The sequence below is a fragment of the Penicillium canescens genome (assembly GCF_028828765.1).
Source record: "Penicillium canescens strain IBT 15451 chromosome Unknown utg000008l_segment0_segment0, whole genome shotgun sequence".
In the NCBI taxonomy this organism is placed as follows: domain Eukaryota; kingdom Fungi; phylum Ascomycota; class Eurotiomycetes; order Eurotiales; family Aspergillaceae; genus Penicillium; species Penicillium canescens.
In genome coordinates this window covers 686,951-705,835 of record NW_026703970.1, presented here as the reverse complement: position 1 = coordinate 705,835, position 18,885 = coordinate 686,951, and the positions used below count along the sequence as shown (strand labels likewise).

At 46.8% G+C, this 18,885-nt stretch overlaps 6 protein-coding genes across 6 annotated transcripts; 3 read left to right on the top strand and 3 right to left on the bottom strand.

Annotated features, from left to right (window-relative positions):
- Positions 1 to 662: 662 nt before the first annotated feature.
- N7446_011139 (cytochrome P450) lies at positions 663 to 2,591 on the bottom strand (the record flags this gene model as incomplete). Its single annotated transcript, XM_058519881.1, has 7 exons — positions 663 to 1,062; positions 1,124 to 1,395; positions 1,449 to 1,693; positions 1,761 to 1,912; positions 1,970 to 2,161; positions 2,210 to 2,339; positions 2,402 to 2,591. 7 exons carry the CDS (start codon positions 2,589 to 2,591, stop codon positions 663 to 665), a joined length of 1,581 nt encoding a protein of 526 aa, XP_058367405.1.
- A 695-nt stretch (positions 2,592 to 3,286) lies between these two features.
- On the bottom strand, positions 3,287 to 4,624 carry N7446_011138 (uncharacterized protein; the record flags this gene model as incomplete). Its single annotated transcript, XM_058519880.1, has 1 exon — positions 3,287 to 4,624. One exon carries the CDS (start codon positions 4,622 to 4,624, stop codon positions 3,287 to 3,289), a length of 1,338 nt encoding a protein of 445 aa, XP_058367404.1.
- Positions 4,625 to 5,415: 791 nt separating this feature from the next.
- N7446_011137 (hemolysin III family protein) lies at positions 5,416 to 6,354 on the top strand (the record flags this gene model as incomplete). Its single annotated transcript, XM_058519879.1, has 1 exon — positions 5,416 to 6,354. The coding sequence occupies one exon, from the start codon at positions 5,416 to 5,418 to the stop codon at positions 6,352 to 6,354; it is 939 nt and encodes a 312-aa protein (XP_058367403.1).
- Positions 6,355 to 8,829: 2,475 nt separating this feature from the next.
- N7446_011136 (uncharacterized protein) lies at positions 8,830 to 9,959 on the top strand (the record flags this gene model as incomplete). Its single annotated transcript, XM_058519878.1, has 2 exons — positions 8,830 to 9,121; positions 9,514 to 9,959. The coding sequence occupies 2 exons, from the start codon at positions 8,830 to 8,832 to the stop codon at positions 9,957 to 9,959; spliced, it is 738 nt and encodes a 245-aa protein (XP_058367402.1).
- A 2,002-nt stretch (positions 9,960 to 11,961) lies between these two features.
- On the top strand, positions 11,962 to 14,075 carry N7446_011135 (uncharacterized protein; the record flags this gene model as incomplete). Its single annotated transcript, XM_058519877.1, has 2 exons — positions 11,962 to 13,809; positions 13,854 to 14,075. The coding sequence occupies 2 exons, from the start codon at positions 11,962 to 11,964 to the stop codon at positions 14,073 to 14,075; spliced, it is 2,070 nt and encodes a 689-aa protein (XP_058367401.1).
- Positions 14,076 to 17,025: 2,950 nt separating this feature from the next.
- Positions 17,026 to 18,501, bottom strand: N7446_011134 (uncharacterized protein; the record flags this gene model as incomplete). Its single annotated transcript, XM_058519876.1, has 1 exon — positions 17,026 to 18,501. The coding sequence occupies one exon, from the start codon at positions 18,499 to 18,501 to the stop codon at positions 17,026 to 17,028; it is 1,476 nt and encodes a 491-aa protein (XP_058367400.1).
- Positions 18,502 to 18,885: the final 384 nt, after the last annotated feature.

Genomic DNA, 18,885 nt, shown 5'->3' with positions numbered 1-18,885 from the left:
TGCTGAGATTATTGATTAGTCTCGATTTGCCTACTCACAATATGTTACCGGCACTGTATATCTATGCAATTCAGTCATGAGATTTGAGGCTCTTAATCGATTAAAGCGTAAGACAGAATGATTTTTGATGTATCCATCACATTTCCCGCTGGACATAGAGGAAAAAGGGACGGAGAGTCGACTGCCCCGTAAGGCGCGTGATGAGTACAATGTGAAATTGGTTCCTATCAAAGTTTAAAGTCGGGATTGTGGTGATTATATGTATTTTGAAGTCCAAATTACTCCATGTGTCTGCATTCAAACTAACAAGGATCAAGCCACATGGGCAGAAAGTTACACTAATCTCCTTGCATTCAATCAAACGCATTACGATCGGGTTCTTTCCTTTGATCCGGATACCACTATGCTACAAGTGTGTTTGAAAAAAAAAACCCTGTATGTATTGATCTTACTAAAATTCATTTAGACAACGGATGAATTGTTCTTACTACCATGTCCTGTGGCCCTACCACGAGCCTACTGGTTGAACCCCGATGACCAGGTACTGAGTTCCCAATTATTGCTAATAAAACCTTCTCAATTGGAATTCAACCGCAATCGTGCGTATCAAAACCTTCCAGGTCTATAATCTGCACTTAAAAATATTCCATTAGGAATGCAAGTTAAGTCTGTAGACTAGCCAGATGTTGCGCATCACTCTCGCTCCAAGGATAGAGATTTCCTAGCGATTGGATGAGTTCTCGATGTGCCGTACTCCGTGGCTGGATGGACAACTGGAATGGAGCAGGATGACTAATAACACCTGGGAGATAATTAATTGATATCTCCTCGACTTTGCCATTTCGAATTGGCTTTGAGATATCGAAAACAGCCAAGGACTGTGCAATGGTAAGAAATACGTTTGCGTCGGCCAGAGTGCGTCCCGGACAGGCTCGACGCCCATATCCAAACACAAGCATGTGAGGATCTCGCTCTGGAGAAGACCCGTCAGGGGCATCTAGGAAGCGTTCTGGTTTGAAGGCCATGGGGTCATTGTAAACAAGTGGATCATGTGTAAATGCCCTATTTCATTAAACATTGATCAGCAAATGATACATTTGGGGTACGCTTTAAAGCAGCTTACCAAATATTTGCAATAACTGATGATCCCTTGGGAATTCGGTATCCTTCACACGTATCATCTTGAGTCGGCGAGTGTGCCAAGTTTATAGGCACGACTGGGTGCCATCGAAGCACCTCTTTAACTAGTGCGTTGATATACACAAGGTTCTCTCGATCTCGGAATTGTGGTAGCCGACCACTGCCAACCACTGTATCGAGCTCCTGCTGGGCCTTGCGTTGCACGTCAGGGAAAAGGGCCATGGCGAGGAAGAAACTTGCGATGGATGAGACGGTCTATTATATGGTCAATATGTTGTGAGACTTTCAATGCACAGCTTGGATCTTACTGTGTCTGCTCCTCCTGCGTAGAGAGAGCCAGCTGACCATTTGATAATATCCTCGACTTCGGTACCGGGATCCACGGGGTTGTCTTGGAGAAGGTTTGACAGAAAAGATGGGACAAAGGTACCCTGTTTGATTTGGTCTTTGACAAATGCGTATGGGATATCACTGAATGCTGCTGCTCTGACTTTGTAGCCTTTTGCGATCTTTGCAAAATTTGCCCCAGGGAACCAGGAGGGTAAGAATCTTACTGGTTTAATAGTCAGACCACTTTTCGACTTTCCTTTTGGCCTTTTACTCATCCAGTAACCACTTACATATTGGCAGGAACTCAACGGCCCATGTGGCTGGAAGCAAGGCAAAAGAAAAGTCTTCCATTCCCTTATCGGCCAAATCCACAAGCGGGTCGCTGCCATGAGGCTCAATCGTATAACCGTAGGCGATCTTCAAGACGATTGCACCAGCTTCTCTGTAACATATTAGCATTATTTTGATAAACTGGGAGTGTCACTGGTAATGGACTTACTTGCGTATATGCTGCTGAAGCTTCTCTGGCTTATCAAACACCCTCAGCAGAAAACGACCGACTTCTGTTGTTTGGATATCCTCGAAACGAGACACGTTCTTGTTCGACCCTATTTCTTGATGTAGGTGTTTCCGAGTCTTCCGAATGTGTTCCGGGTTCCTAGAAGCCCCAAGGATCTTGTCCCAGCCGGACCTGGGAAGAGTCAACCACTGACCTAATTCAAGCCAATACTTCCCTTACATTTCGGGAAATGTCTGCTGAGGGCGCGATGAGTGAATAGAAGAACGCTTCTCCAGCAGCTGTGTAGCTAATCTAGCGTCATTGAGAATGATAATGTGTCTTCCGAGGATAGTGAGTGAACTGATAGGTCCTGGTTTGGGATGAGTAAGTATCAAAGGCTGGTCATTTCTATTCCGATTCCTGAACTCTTACCATAGCGCTCCTTGTGTTCAGTCCAGTGATGCCAGTCCTGTTGACCTGGACTAGGGAGATCGCCTAGGTTTCCGATGATGAATTTTCGTCGTGGGCCTGGGGGAAGAGGCAGGGTTTGCTTTTGACGACCACGCAGTGCGGTGATAGCACAAAAGGCCACAACTGCGAGTAACAAGCTTAACCAAAACATGGCAGGCACGGAAATATTTTGAAGATTCAAAAGGTGCGGTTAGGAAGATTATGGTACCAGAGGGGACCGGATAGATCACCAGGCTGTTATTAAATCGCCCGAAAAGAGGGGTCGAGTCGCAGATGTATCCTGACATGGATATTAATTGGATTTGGGGCTGGCTGACTCTAGCGACGTCGCTGTTGCAGGGTGCATGCACTTGCAGGAGGGCCATTTCTCAACAGGAGCCTTTTTGCATGTGAGTGGGGTGTAGTACAACTACTCTAGCTAAATGCAGTAACGTTTCATTAAGGCTGCTGCAAATCACTATCCAGTAAGGTGGATCTGTATTAATAAAGGCCATTTGACTGGCTTTAGGTTTTTTAAAATGGGATTGTCCCCATCTCGCGAAGCATTACCCGATGCATCGCTTTCCAGGTTGATTGTGAAAGTATCCGTTTTGCGGCAAGAATCACGAGACCGGTCGTCCTTGTAGAATGATACATGAATAGCTGTATGACAGGTAAAAAGGACTAACCAGAATGTCAGATTATGCAAAGTGTCGATAGGTATTAGAACCTGAAAATCTTCCACAGGGTATCCCAAGTAAATACTCAACATGACTATTGATTTCATAAAATCAGACGACAAGGCTCTATATCCCGACAGGCTCTTCGTCTCTAAAATGAATTACAGAAGCACGAAAAGAAATATGTTCACCAATGAGGTAGCATGTCCGCAACTTCAAAAGTTGTGAATGCCCCTATGGGGAGCTGTCGTAGACTAACAAAAACTTCGACAATCATATATCCCCGTGCACTAGCATACAGGAAGATGACGGGAACAATAATACCGATTTCCCAACCTAAGATAGGTTTCGCCTCCCTTTGCTCTTTTTCAAAAGCATCTAGACGACTGACAGTATCCTGCCGTGCCAAAGTAGCCATCGCATCGACCTTTTGCTGCGGTGTTGGCCTTTTGAGCCGCAGCCAGACCAGATATTTGTCCCATCTGCCAAAGCGCTGACGAGCGGCAATTGTTTCGAAAATCCAATATAAAACAGTTGCAGCCGTTACAATAGAGCTTGAGATACGCCAAAGAAGCCTCTCGACTCGGGATGGAAAGATAAAATACCATCCTATGAGATGGAAGGAAGCAAATGCTGTGGTTAAACAGAACAGTGAGAATTTCTCAAGCGTCCCGATGTCCGGGAATCGATCATTTGGAAAGCGTCGCAAGGGCCTTTCCCGATCATCAAGACGTAGACCAAAAAATCCCATCACGTCGTAACCACAAGTGAACGACTGTTTGGCGATGAAGTCGAGAGGTGTATGACGGTAAGGTGAAGCGGCGACATCACCCGCATCGAGGAGAATCTCGGCTGTGCTTACCTCCATGCTAAGTACAATGCCGGTGTGTACATCGCTTGGCTTGTGCATCCAGCAAACAAAGGTTCCAAAAGTGCATATCACAATAGCACCCGCAGACAGTTCGAGCGTAGTAGTCGGAAGCTTAAGAATAAAGCGACCAAAGAGTTGGATCATCAGCCAAGTGGCCTGCCCCAAACTGAGCAGTCTCGCGAGTGTATCCGTTTTTGACTTGTCCCATATCTCACTCTGTGTAATCTGCGGGCATTCCAAGTACTTCTTCTCGACCAGATACGCCAATTGACGGCTGTTGACTAAAAATGGCGTGCTGTCTCTAGGCTGAAGGAGCATCCCGCCCATGTCGGCATAGAAACCATGCCGAAGTGTCCATCTGTCTTCATTCAATCCCAACTTGCGGAAACGCTTCACAGATCGCCGTGCTGAGGCATGTTGACCGATAGCAACGGAAAGGACCAACTCCGGGGAGACAATCGCCCAAAACATCCACTTCGCCCGACGACAAAAGATTTGGAACTGACTATCTTTTGGACCAGGAAGATTTAGACATATCGCGGTCCAAGTACACAAAAAAACCGTCAATAAAGATGACCAGATAATGTCCATCGTCCCCCGCGTGTTGGGCCCGGATAGCCAGCCGACGGTACCATTGTTGGAAAGGACATCCATGGGTTAAAGCGAATTGCAATAAAAGATGAAATGTAATTCTATGGGTGAGTACCACGATAATGGAAGAAATATAGCCCTAGCATGTAATGGCCAACACTCATACTTATTTTTTAGGGCGTCTCAGAAACGGCAGGGGTACGTAGACCGAAAGCCCTTCTGTCTACTAACTCCCACATCTGACTCCGCTGTCATTGGCACAGATAAAAATATACCTGCATATTTTCAGCCCTCATGTAAACTGAATGCCTCCTGGCCTAGTATATGTTAGTCTTGTAGCCGCCGGGTATCCAAATTATTTCTGAAACGTGGGCCCCGGACGTGCATGCTCCCGCGGTCCTTACTAACTGCTGCGCCGAGCTGAGACCAGCATATTCCAGACTTCCCAGAGATGGACATGAGAATCAGTGAGACTCATTGGACTAGTAGATGTGTGCCATGTATCTGGGGCATCTCTGCGACGTGATTCAGCGTGGGGCGCCTTTCGAGATATACCACCTCAATAATGCCCCCAACGCGGCAATATAAGGGTCTAAAGTAATGGTCAGTAATGTATGGAATCGTAGAGCCATCCTCTCGTAGAAACTGATTTTAGCGCCAGTCGTGACACGTGTTCGGTGTGATGAGTTTCACGCGTGTCGCGCGCGAAAACGGGCGCTTAGAGATTTGAGGGGAAAAGATGCATCCCGATGAACTTTGATCTCTCTCAATATTTCAAAAATCACCTTGTGTGTCTCCAATTGCTCGTTGCTGCAGTGCCCGGAACAATTAGATGTCCCTTGAAAACTGCAAGCATGGCCAGACGCGCGATACCATCACCCCCACTCGAAGACTCCCAGTTGTTGACTGAGAGCCCGGCTACCACGCCCAAGACAGAAAATCAGTCGTACTGGCCAACCTTTGGAAGCAAAGAGTTGATCCCAGGATGGCTGCGTGATAATGACTATATTTTGGAAGGCCATCCGATGCCCACGTATTCTTACCGACGATCTTTGCGCCTATGGCGCTGCCTACACATGGAAACAATGAATATCTGGATCCATCTTCTGGGGTCGACGGCCTTCATAGCTGTTGGTCTCAAACTGAAAACCTCTGTCTCGCTCTCAAAAGATACCAACCTCACTGTCGGCGATTTATTTGCTTTTGGGTCCTTCTTGGCATCAGCAACCATCTGCTTTGCCCTTAGTGCTGGATTCCACACCCTACGAAGCCACTCATACAACATCCACCATCTCTGGGGCAAAATGGATATCCTCGGAATCTGCTTCCTGGCCGTTGGAGCTGGCACTTCCATGACGTATTATGCATTTTATTGCAGACCCCTCATTCAGCGGCTGTATTGGGGCCTCAATCTCTTCTCGGCGACGGGCGCTGCCATCACTCTCTTTGACACCGGTGGTGGAGGCAACAAGATGAGGACTCTGCGTGGAGGTGTCTTCTCTTTGCTCGCTATCTCTGCCATGTTGCCTATCCTCCAAAGTGTGATTGAGTTGGGCTGGGCTCGAGCGAGTCATGAAATTGGAGCTGGGTGGTATGTCGCAGAAGGACTGTCCCTCTTGACCGGTGTCAGTGTTTTCGTCTCCCGATTCCCAGAGAGACTAAGCCCCGGGACGTTTGACACATGGGGTCATTCACATCAGCTTTGGCATACATTTGCTGTGCTTGGCGGTGCTTTTCATATTGTTGCCCTGGTGGCTGCATTTAACTACCGTCAGATGCAGGAGAGTTGCTGAAATACCTCGCAGCCGGACCTTCTTAGACTACTCTCTAGAATCTCATAGTCTGCTCTGAGTTATCGAGGGAAATGGACCATAGAACAATGCCATGCCTAGTTATCCAAATATTCGAAAGTGGCTGCCATAAAGCGATCGTTCTTTCGTCTACCTAATACGGCGAATGTGGGCCAAGTACCCATTTCTGCGAGTGCCTCGCGTACGTAATTTCTTCGCACACTCTCCTGTTGCTAGGACTCAGCCTTGATTCACCAGTAGGACTTTTGGCGGCTAATATTAAAATGGACAACCGCCATTGCGCTGGCAAGGGTCATTTGGATGTATGGATGGCGTCAGAAGTCTATTAGGATGTCTATTTAAGGGTCATAGAGCATGTCGACAAAATCATGCGGAGGATGGATGTTTCGCATATTTCAAAAAAATACCTACTGAAATGGGGATGGCTCGATGGCAGTCTGATATGGCAGACGGGTCGGTATCAATGGAGAGAAGACAACCAACCACTCCCATGCCCACCGTAGGCGTAGAGAGTAGTCTCAGGAAGCGACTGAAGTACTGATCTTGAAGCTATATCATGAATGAAGAATCTGGTGGAAAAACTGTAGTCATATTGATGATGGTAGGATGCTGCCCTCGAAGAAGAAGATTGCATGCAAGCTTCCTAAGGCATTTGTGATACCTCAGGCCACTAATACGCTACTCTCATGGGTTCCACCACTACACTACGTCGCCGTGTCACGGACCACCCACCCCTTCTCGATGTGGGTGTCTCTCAGCCAAAATGCAATTAACCTCCATATTGCAAATTTTCGACTTTTCAACTTTTAAGCGTATTCCTACCCACCAAAAATGCCTAAAAATTCTCGCGATTAAGAGGATCTGCTAGCTAAGGCATTACATGCTTATGATACGCGAGAATTTTCATCCCTACGTAAGGCTGCGGACCATTATCGCGTGTCTTGTTCGAAATTTCGCGGTCGCAAAAACGGACGACATCTCTCTCCGATCGCCCTACCACTAATAATGCATTGGATTCGAATCAGGAAAATGCATTAATTAGCTAGATCGAATTGCTAAATTCTTGCTATACACCTCTAACCGTAAAAGACATAGAATTTGCCGTAAATCACCTATTGAAAATAGTAGGTTCGGAGAGGGTTGTTAGTTCGATGTATAGCTATTGGCTAATACGGCGTCTACCTCTATAACTTATATTAAGCTTAGTACCTGAAAGCCGAAGGAGACTTTGCGAATTTAAGCCGAGGATCCTAGAGTTATTAGCTATTAGTACGATACTCGAGAAGCAGGCTGATACCTTGTTTGATGTTGGATACCACTATTTTGATCATCCAAATCTGGAAGGCCAAACCGCTCTCATGGCCTCAATATCTCGCTACAACTGCGTGCTTTACAACAACATCTTGACTCGAGGATGTGATGTCAATCATCGGGACAGCCTTGGGCTCTCGGCATTGCACATCGCATGCCGGAAACTTAATCGAACTGGATCCACTCATTCAGAAGATCCGTCCTTCATACTAAACTCTGTGTCAAAAAACATCGTCCTGATTGCGAATCTTTTACATCATGGTGCGGACCCTTTGAGTCATGGTACCTGTCGTTGTCCTTGTTCACCTGATGGTTGCTCGCCGTCTACCAAACTCCTTTTGCCGTGGTTGCCTCAGGATTCAACAGGCTCTGTATGGATCTTGGAATGGATTTCGATCTTGAAGGAATCAAGAGGAGAAGCCAGTGCGCAGAAGGCTTTACTGGAATTGATTCGCGTGAGTGAGTTTGAAAAAGCCGGAATGACTCATCTTTGCTGTTGGAGGAGAGCAAACGCACCTGGGCCACTCGCAAAAGATGAAGTCGATGAAATTCTTGGCGAGGAAAGACATTTTGTTTCCTAATTAAACGACACCATGCAAGATATTTCCCAAACCAACGGAGGTTTTGAGATTGAGGAGAGCTGGCTCAAAGTTTTACCCAACTTTTATAAGCCACAAAATGAATTACAGCACATGGAGTGGACTTGGGTTACATGGAAAGGTGGAAGTTCATCTCGAAGCAATCGGCCAAATCCGCCCCCGTGGCATTTGACTGGCACACAAGGCCCCGATAATCTTCATCTGATTCCACATAACAATGCCTCTGGGGCAAGTGAGCCTCCGTTCTGGATTGACGAGACTTGCGACGAATTTCCGAGTGAAAAAGGACCAACAATAGTTCCAAGAATCCACAAAAGCCGTCTTTACTCTGGGTGGGTAGAATATTTCTACGGAAGTCAAAAATTCCACGATTACCCTACCCGAATCGACCGAAAGTGGCACGAACATAGAAAATATTGGGCAACTCGTCAATCTGAGGTACTTGATGGGTATACTTCGATGGAAATTGGTTAGCACAGGGTTGTTTCACTCGTATTGGTGAAAAGTAGTTCATATCACTCTAGAGGCTTAGGTACAATCCTTCAGAATGTTCGTACAGGTTGACGAGATCACCTTCCCGGGGCTTCCTACTTCCACAAGGATAGAGTCATCTCAACATCCTGGTCGGGAGGTCACAGCTGATATGCTCACAACGGATCGGGTCCCCTGGGATGTTTCACCAAATGATCCGGCCGTCCTCTCCATCAGCAATGAATACGGTGGAGTGCACTCTATTCAGCTCCACACATTCTGCCAAGGGTCCCGTCCAGATGGTGAGAAGTGTCCGGTTTGCTTTGAGGAAGACAGCGATACCCCCATCATACTGCAATGCGATACATGTAAGGGAGTGGTTCACTTGGAGTGCATGAAGGGCCGGCTCGCCCATCGGTTACCCGGGAATAGCACATCTTGCCCGATACAGTAACTAACACATTACCCTCCGTTCCTATGGTTTGTTCACTAACATGGGCATAGTCGATGCAACGAATCTTTCAGCGCTCTCTTTTCCTAGTGGTAGTGTCCTTAGTAGAAGTAGATGTGGGCTTCTGGGGTTGAGACCGAGTGTCTTGGACAGAAGATGGATGGCCATTATCGGAAGTCTGAGGAGCCCCATTGGAGGATTTGCCATTTGTAGCGGTGTTAGATGAGGATGCGGTGGAATTGGACTGCTTCTTAGGGGATAAAGGTGGCTGAGGCGAAGAAGTCCCAGGGCTTGGTGTACTATTTGCAGTTCGGGAGTTCATGGAGCTGGTGGGAATACCAGATCCGGCCGGGGCATTGGAGCTATTCGGAGTCTTCGAGCTAGTCGCAGCCTTCGAGCCTGACTTCTGGGGCTGGCTTGAAGGTGTATCGGTAGTAGAGGGATTGAGAAGAGTGTTGGCTGTAGCAGTCAGGGTGCTGTATACAACGGGAACAGACGCCAATCGAGAGGCTGATGGAACAACTGGAACTGAGAACGAACACCAAGAAGGCACAGAACATGACATAGGCCATGTACAAGTGATATGCGGCTCACAACTTGAAGACAACGATCGCAAGCATGCTGGTGGAATTCAACAGGCCGATGAAGATGACGATACAGTCACAGGGTTCGCACTGGCACCGGCCACCACAATCCATACGATGGCCGTACCCAAGGCCAAGGATCCCTTCAGTGGCATTTTGATGAGGACTTGAATGATTCCTCCTCCGTACAAACGCTACTCATATATAGACCGACGTGGATAATGGAAGAGGATCGCCTGCCATTTCCCAGCCGCTTGGGGCCGCCCCATGGGCTCTATCCCAAGTGCGAGCCCATCCAGTTGGGAGATATGTATTCAAATTAAACGTGCGCAATCGTAGCGCCCATAATGACACCAGCAGGAATAAATCATGGGCCCCGGGGCCATAATGTTTCTTTTGACCAATCATAACAGGTCTGGTCCTGTTGGAATATCTGCTGTGGCCTCGCTCTCACCCCCTCGCCCCTGTCCCCTGGCCCCTAGCCCCTCACCCCCACGCGATCCTCACCGCGCGAGATATTGTATTTGCCTCACGTTGATTCCTTCTTGCTGCCGAGATCGTCTTTTGACACCCACTCACGCTCGCTTTCTATGTGTAGAACAAAAATTCTGCTCAGGAGACACTGTTCCTCGGGCTAACTGTGTGACTAGCCTGACAAATCTAGGTTATTGCTACAATAACCTCCAAGTCCTGGTACCTTCCTCTTTCACGGCACCAATTATAAGCCAGTATTGTTTATTGTTACTCATGTCCATTGAAAAATGTCAGAATATTCCTCTATTACGATCAGTATGTTCTCGCGCCCCTGTGCTTAGATGAATACACCTAGTAAATCCACCACAACTAGTTAAACTAATACAGATCTTCAATGGCTGATTTGAACCTTTGGCATAGCCTTGTCTAGAACGCATTAATCAATCAAATTGTGACTCACGGCAGAATTGCAGGTGCAATCAATTGCAAAACGAAACAAATACCAGCACTACTTGTGTGAAAAATCAATTACGGCTGAAGACATCTGACATGCCCATATAAATGGCTGGACTCGAGCTTCAGGTCAAGATATTGCATGGTTCTCACCGTCCATTGCGCTGAAAGCAATCGCGAAAAATTGCCCAAGGGTATTTGGCAGCGCTCCGAAAATACACTGCTCAATCAAAAGTGCTGCTAACTATCGCTTCTAGTGTAACATGTATTAATGTTTCACTGCTGTAAGAATTTCCCGACCAATTTTCAGGGCGTCAGGGTACTATTTGTATTCACGAGTACGAGATATGGTATTCTGTTGTGTAGAGCGTACTTATGCATGTGTTATTGGAACTGATAAGCCCACCACCAATTTCGCACATGTCCGTGCAAAGATATGATGTAACCAACAATCCACAGGAATCGTACATCACGATAACCTTTGCCCACTTCGATTGATCAAACCGCACTCTAGGGAGGTCTATTCGCAATACTACTAGTAGTATATATGTAAACCACGTACGTATAAGCCATACAATCATAATTCTTGATTTGGATAAATCCATTGATACGCAGTCTTTGTATAGGCAATCGCTATTTCATGTATAACGTGGTGTAATATTTAGGTTACTATTTACAGGCTTGTTTATTTAGTGGGAATGTTAAAAATAGAGCAACAGGTCAAATCATGTGCACGGACAGGGGCGAAACGGGTGGTGGGCTTATCATTTCCCGACTGGCGGTGCAGCTTACGAGTCACCACTGGGTTTACGGCTCTACATACCACACATCGGCATCCTCTGGTTTCATTCGTACGACTCCCATCCAGATATTCGCTTTCTTGTGTTTCATCTACAGGCACTGATGGTGAAAACGTTTAAGATAAAATTGCTGTCAGGCTCGCAACTATCGAACCTTCGTCAGGAAATTTACTTTTAGGGCCACGAGTGCGATGCTTATGAAATCGAAGATACGCAGTGGAAAAGAAAATTGCAATCTCCACCAGGGTCCAGCATCACCTTGTTTTTGATCACATCATCTGTCAGCTATTGGGGCCCAAACCTATGGGGCCGTAAACAAGTTTGCCACGCGAAGATCAAAGATACGCCTCCCCCAATACCTTTCTTCACGACAGGCACGACATAAATGAGATTTGACGGGGGCAGACTGTCAACGTAACCCCTGAATCGGATTGTCTTGCACGAAAATGGGCTTTTTTGATCTTCCGAACGACTTGATTCTACTCCTGACCGCCCACCTTGAACATACGGATGAGATTAACGCCCTATGCTGCACCAACCGGTGGCTGCATGAATTATTGAACCCTGTTCTATACAAGTGTAGCACCACCAGTCGGAACGGGGGCTACACACTTGAATGGGCTGCCAGAAGCGGAGAATTGTCGACCGCTCGACTCATCCTGCTAGCCGGTGTGCCACCAAACGCCTGTGGAGGCGAGCAATGGCAACCTCTCGCTTTAGCCGCTATTCACGGGCACATAGAAATAATCAGACTGCTACTTGATCACGGCGTCGATCCATGCTCCATCAACAACAATTGGACCAACCAGAATTGGAAGCGACCCCAATTCCACCCTGGTCAAAGTGCCGAGGAAGAACATTTCAAAAAAGGCTTCCAGAAAGAAGGACACCCACTATCTCTAGCAGCGTCCGCGGGCCAATTATCCGTCATCAAATTACTTCTTCAATATGGTGTGCCTCCAGACCTTCGCTCAATTGGTGACGAGAAGCACATAGCTCTCCATCTCGCTGCCAGGAAGGGCCATATCGATATTGTCCGCATCTTAGCCGACGTAGGAAGCTCGATCGATGCACTGACAGGGAGTGGCTTCACACCTCTCGCACTTGCAGCAAATAAAGGTTATCTTGATATTGTTCGGTTTCTGCTCGAACACGGAGCAGATCCTAATATTCCTAGCTCAAACGGGAGCACATTGCTCAGCCAAGCTTCTATTTCTGGGAATATCAGCATTGTGCGATGTCTATTGGACCACGGGGCGACTCTCACCCCATCCTATCCAAATACCCAGGAACCAATCTACCCGGTATGCTATGCAGCGGAGAGAGGATATGATGAGATTGTCGATCTTCTCCTCAGCAAATATGACTACATTCAATCATCTACTAAGGCCTATCAACGGGTCATTTTGCTTTGTGTTGCCGCAATGACTGGCCGCACCGCCCTTCTCACTGATCTCCTACAACAACATCACTACGATCCCAATGTCGGCCTAGATCCCCGTCTACAACAGGCTGTCTTTTGTTCCTACTCCACTCCAGCTTTCCCTCACAGACGCCCACAAGCAGCCATCTCCTGGGCTGCGGCATATAATCAAGTCGCAGCAATCGAAATCCTAATATCCAATGGTGCAAGCATCACCCCGCCAAACGGAGACTTTCCTCTCATCTGCGCAATACAAAGAGGTCACAAAGATGCTATTAGGACGCTTCTTGCCCACGGCGTAAACCCTAACGATCCTCCCGGCGAAGCCCTCAACCAAGCTGTCCCCAATCCGGATATTTTCTTCCTGCTCCTCTCCTATAATGCAGACCCGACCAATTCACTCCCAAACATCAGAATGCCCTGGAACATTGTCCTTTCCGGTCAAGTGGATACCCTCCGTATCCTTCTAGACCATCCTAAAGGCCCCGGAGTAGTCGCCAACCCAATATCGGAGTCAAGTTGTCCCGAAGGAAGCTTGACACCACTCTTCCAGCGTGCACTCCGCGGCGGCGAGCAGATCTTCCGTGTCCTCCTTGACCGAGGCTTACTAGTCAAACCAAAAGAACCATCCGGCTCGAGCGCTAGGTCTGCTCTCACCGAAGCGATACGCGGCGGGACCTCATTTGCACGTCTACTTCTTGATATGGGATTTGATGCTACTGCAGATAAGATGGGCTTTGTCTACCACTGCGCGAGCAACCACAAAGATCCTGATTGTTTGCTCGACCTATTCTTGCAGAATGGGTGTAGCATTGATGATATGGATGCGAGGGGCCGCACCGCCTTTTTTGCTGCTGCACAAGTAGGGAATGTAAGATGCATGCAACACCTTTTAAAGAAGGGGCTAGTCTGCAGGTTGTTTGCTGGGGTGAGACGCCATTATCCGTGGCGGCAAAGGGGAACCATTTCGACGCCGTCAAGGTGATTTTGCAGGCATTTGATGAGCTAGATTTGCTTTTGGATGAAGTTGAAGGGATGTTAAATAAAGCAGAGTATGCATTAAAGGCTAGCCAGGCGGATATTCTCAAGGCGCTTCGTCGGTTTCGTTGCCGTCGCTTGTATCCAGTGCGTGCTTAATAGTATCCAACGACACGAATATAGATATTAAATCCCCGCAATATACTAGTAGTAAAAGATCATTTTTTCCATGTGTTCGGAGCACGAGGATTCTAATCGGCATCTATAATTCACAAATTGATCATCATAGATGCCTAGTGACGACTATACTGAGCTTGAACTAGAAACACCTTCTCTTTTGCAGATATTCTGGTTTTGTCTCGCGACATCATGGGTGTGTTTCTTTAATCTCCAAGTTTGAATAACCTTTGAGTTTCTTTCAATTTTGTTTTGCTAATATGTAGGCCTTTGCAGCACGTGTCTTCATCCTAAAGAATAAAGTCAGAAACAGTTCCAACGTGGATCCATTTTTATTTTCTTTCAATTGTCTATTTTAAGTATTTCAGAACAGAGACCTGAGCGATTTACCTTCTATAGGTGCTACACATGGTTTTTCCTGCCGCTTTGTAATTTCTGCCAAGTATGCTTACTCCTATCAATGAGCATCATTCACTCCCAGGAAAAAGTGGTTCATACGGAGCCCATTGCCATTGTGTACTCTGCGAAGACCTCAAATTCTCGCAAACGTGGGCTTAGAAAGTTGTCGACCCAGTCCCGTCGCCATTCGTCCTCGTACCAACAAGTGTAAAGTGCCTTACAGTACTCCCAGTAGTCTGGATACCATCCCGCTTGTGCCCAGTCCACGATAGCAATGATCCGAGCTAGTTTGCTAGAAGAGATAATGATGTTCCCTCGGTGGAGGTCGCTATGGGTAAATTTAATGACTCCATTGTCCGGTAACAAAGACCTATAGGGGTCGTTGTATTTCTTCGAAGTAGAAAGCCATGATTGTGGTAAGTAGGAAAACCAGTCGTTGAAATCCTTGACGGTCAAGACAGGCCCGGCTTTCGGGTATGACTGGAAAACATAATCTAGAAGTTATTGGTGCCTTAGGGAACCTGGAAAGATTCGATTAGATGTGAATAATATCCTTCCCAGTTTGACAGGGGCGTACTGCATGGATCGAAATCAGTTTCACCACTCTGCTCTCATAGATATCACGAAACACGCTAGGCCAGGCCTGGATTAGCTTGGTTTCAAATACTGAATCGTATTGAAAGTTATTATCACGTGATAGAAGCTTCTATAAATTACTTGTAATACCCTTGCAGAGAATACTGGCATCTCGCAGGTCCTGGGCTCGCTCGTTGACGACTCTGCTTGCCTCAATCTCTTGGCAGCGCTACTCACTGAAGTGATCGGGTAAATCACTTCGAACAGTGCGTACCAATTCAATCTATGATGGGAAATATTGGTTTGGGAATTAATATGGAAACCAGTGATTGCTATGTAAACTGTTGTGATATGAGGCTGATGCAGATCAGGAACCAAGCCGTACCATCGGAATTAATCCCGAGGTGTCTATACGAAGAAACAAGTTGATTGGAAATCAACTTGATCTTCTCTTTGTGTATATATAGCCTCAGTTATTCCCTCTAGTTCAGAACAATCAATCTTCCTTTTGAACTACAACAAGCATGTCATCTTCAAGCATTCAACGTATTTCACAAGCGAGCTGGCCACCCTAGAACACCATAGTAAATGCGATAAATTACAACATAGTATCACAACAACGGTAGGTTATAGGGACTTTTCTTTAAAAAGTAATGGTTTTTAGGTGGTATTTAGCTTCTAACACGAGTTTAAAGAATTTCTATAACTTAATAATTGAGATACATTCAGATATTTATATTTCTAGCTCCTAGCCAACGTAATTTTCGATACCGAAATAATGTAGGTTTCAGATTTCAAAATTAATATATAGTGTTGAAAAGCCTTATCAACAGCTATCGGCAAATAATAAAATAAAAACGCGGTTGTTGAGATATCAGTGTAGAATATATCTTATTTACTATGGTGTTTTGGGGTGGCCAGCTCGCTTGTGAAATACGTTAGCTTATCTAGGCATTCATATCCAAGCACTCTGTTTCCCATGCCAGCAATATTTGATAATTGGATAAAGTAGTCGGATGTTTACAGTTGAGAGCATGACCAGTTTCAGCAAGTTGCACTGTTCGATTGAATCTGGGTAGTCCTGAAAGATCAAATTGATAGCTGAGTTACGCAAAACAATACAAAAAGCACCTGGCATGCTGTGTGGCAGTTTCTTGTGAACGTATCTCGCTCAGCTAGGCGAAACCGTGGAGACCACCCACCCTGGATTCGATACTGTATTTAGATTAAATAAAGATATGTAGCAAATTATGGGGAAATGATCGTCCACATAGATGCTCAAAAAGGCCAAAACCGTGCGGAGGGAAAAAGAATAAAAGTCGAAGGATGATCATTAAACCCGTTGTTCTAACAAGGAAATCCGACCTGATGGATGTCCCATAGCAAGGATATCGGCTTTAGTCGATGAACAAGAAGGTCGAGCCCTGGGAGGAAGCCATAAGACTGCCCGTTTAGGACTATCCACTGGTCCTGCTGTATAAGTATCTCTAGATTCACCCAGGGATATTTTAGTAGCATAGGTGATGCACCTGGAGTGGATGTTCAGGAAACCTAAATTAATGCTGAGATACGAACTATCTTGGGAGAATTCGAGATTTGTGACTATTCTGCCGACGGTCAAGGTCTCGTTTAGGGCGCCTGCCACCGAGTCCCAGAGTCGGACTGTTATCCTCAGAGCCGGACGCCAACAGCCGACCATCGGGCGAAAAGGCCACCGACCGAACCGTACCCGAGTAGCCGTCGAAGATCTGTTTTACGGTGCTTCAAGCAGGCTGTGGGACTACTCGAGCACAACGACGGACTTAATAGCTAATACAGAGACACATAGCTATCTGAACCAAGCAGAATAGGCAATGGTCGGCCGTTCAAATGCGTCAATAGAATGTTCATACCCGGCCAATTTCATCCAGCCTCGGCCTTATATTTCTTTATGGACTAGAGTCTTTAATGAGCCTCTTTATGAGTAAAACGGAGAGCGTTTCTCCTCGCCTAAGCCGACTGTCGAAATTAGACATAGGTCTTCTGATATCGTCAAATCCGTACCCGCCCTTTTAGCCTCCGCTGCCAGGTTCGCACACTGTACTTTGTATAAATCATCAGCATCATTAGGACACGTCAACGAGATTTCCTTCAAGTTTGGGGTCTGGAACTGTTTCTGATTGGCAAAGTCACGGAAGAGGAGCTCAAGAGCCTTATCGTGGGGGCTTTTTCCGGGCGATAACAAGGAAAGAACAGAGACGGACGCGGGTATTATGTTACCAAGTAAGGAATTGGAGTCCAACGACCTATGATCTGCTGGATGTGCCGCTTCGAGATTGCAAAGAACGATATCAAGCGGCAACTCGAGACTTTCGAGGCGCTGAAAGCCGCGTAGGTATGGCTTCCCTGGGGTTATCAAGCAGCGTAGTTCTAAAGTGATTGCACAGAGGTGCTCGAGATGGTTCCCGACCTCATACTGCACTGCCGCGATGAATTTGCAGAGATCCCAGTCTTGGTGTCCCCCGTTGGCTTTAGTTGAATGCCAGTACGTCAATGATTTGAGACGCGGAGTGTGCTTGAGAAAACCTGCAATAGCTACGGCATCAACGGACATATCGTCAAATCCTGCCACCTCTAGTCTCGAATCCAAGCCAGTGCCCAGGTATCTGGACTCAATGCAGTTGTCGTCCTCGGCTTTGCCGATGTATCCGTGGCCCCAAAACCTTTTGATGCGCGGTAGAGCTAGGAGCGAAGGAACCCAGGGTATATCACAGCTCCCACTATATGCCGTGACCTGGGCAAGGCTGACATTGCCATGCGGATTTTGCCTGGCAGTTTGGAGAACGGCAGTGATGAGCTTTTTGGGTGCAGAAGACCGGAATCCAGAAAATGCTGCCGTGAGTACCTGCAGATTCGGTAGAAGGGTCAGAGCAAAGGCAGCAGCATGCTCTGATTGGCGCCAGCTGTTGACATCCTCCATCATAGCGCTATAGAATTCCTTCCAGTCGAGTCCTGCTTCCCTCAAATACAATGATTCCGCGAATAGTTGACGCACAGATTCATTACGATCTCTCCATGCTTCGGACCCGGCATTCTGTCGGATGGTTGGGGGAAGTCGGCTATAGATATGACTATCGAGCGAAACGTCGGCCTCAAGAATATAATGTCCCACGGCTGCTTCGATAGCAATTCGCGAAATCAGACTATACGCCGAGGTCGCTGTATCAGGAAACCGGAGCAAGTCGTGATGATATCTAAACTCTCTAAAGTCCTTGTTTGTTTTGCTGTATTCGAACTTCTGGAAATGAAAGCGTAGGTTGTTGTAGTGCTCGAGAAAGGGGGTGCACAGTTCGTAGAGATATTTGCATGTTAATACTAGGCCCTCAAATCCCTCTGGCAGGGTGTGTGGGATGATTTGTTGTAACAACTCCGTTGGTAATTGCATGAGGGCCATTATCATATTCGAGATTAAAACACCAAGACGCTTGTCATAGCCGAAATCGGCGAGGTGTGTTGGAGGACCATGATGCTTTGGTCAGTAAGAGCCGAAAGACTAGCAGCCGGTCAGTTCCGCGGTAAAATCCCGTGTGTCGATCTGCTGCGGCAGTAGGGAAGAGTCAGGTCACCCACTCGCGAACGGTAAACCGTGTGGGGCTTAGCGACGGCTCGAGATGCTACTACGCCAAGTGGCCAGTAGGTTCCTAAAAACGCTTAGTCTTAGCTGATAACTGGGCTTGACGATTTGTGACAGTTGGTGGAGATGCATGTGGGGCTACAGGGGAACGAGCCTTCAATTATAAGCTCTCTTTGCGTTTGGAACTTTTCTTTCTTCTCTATT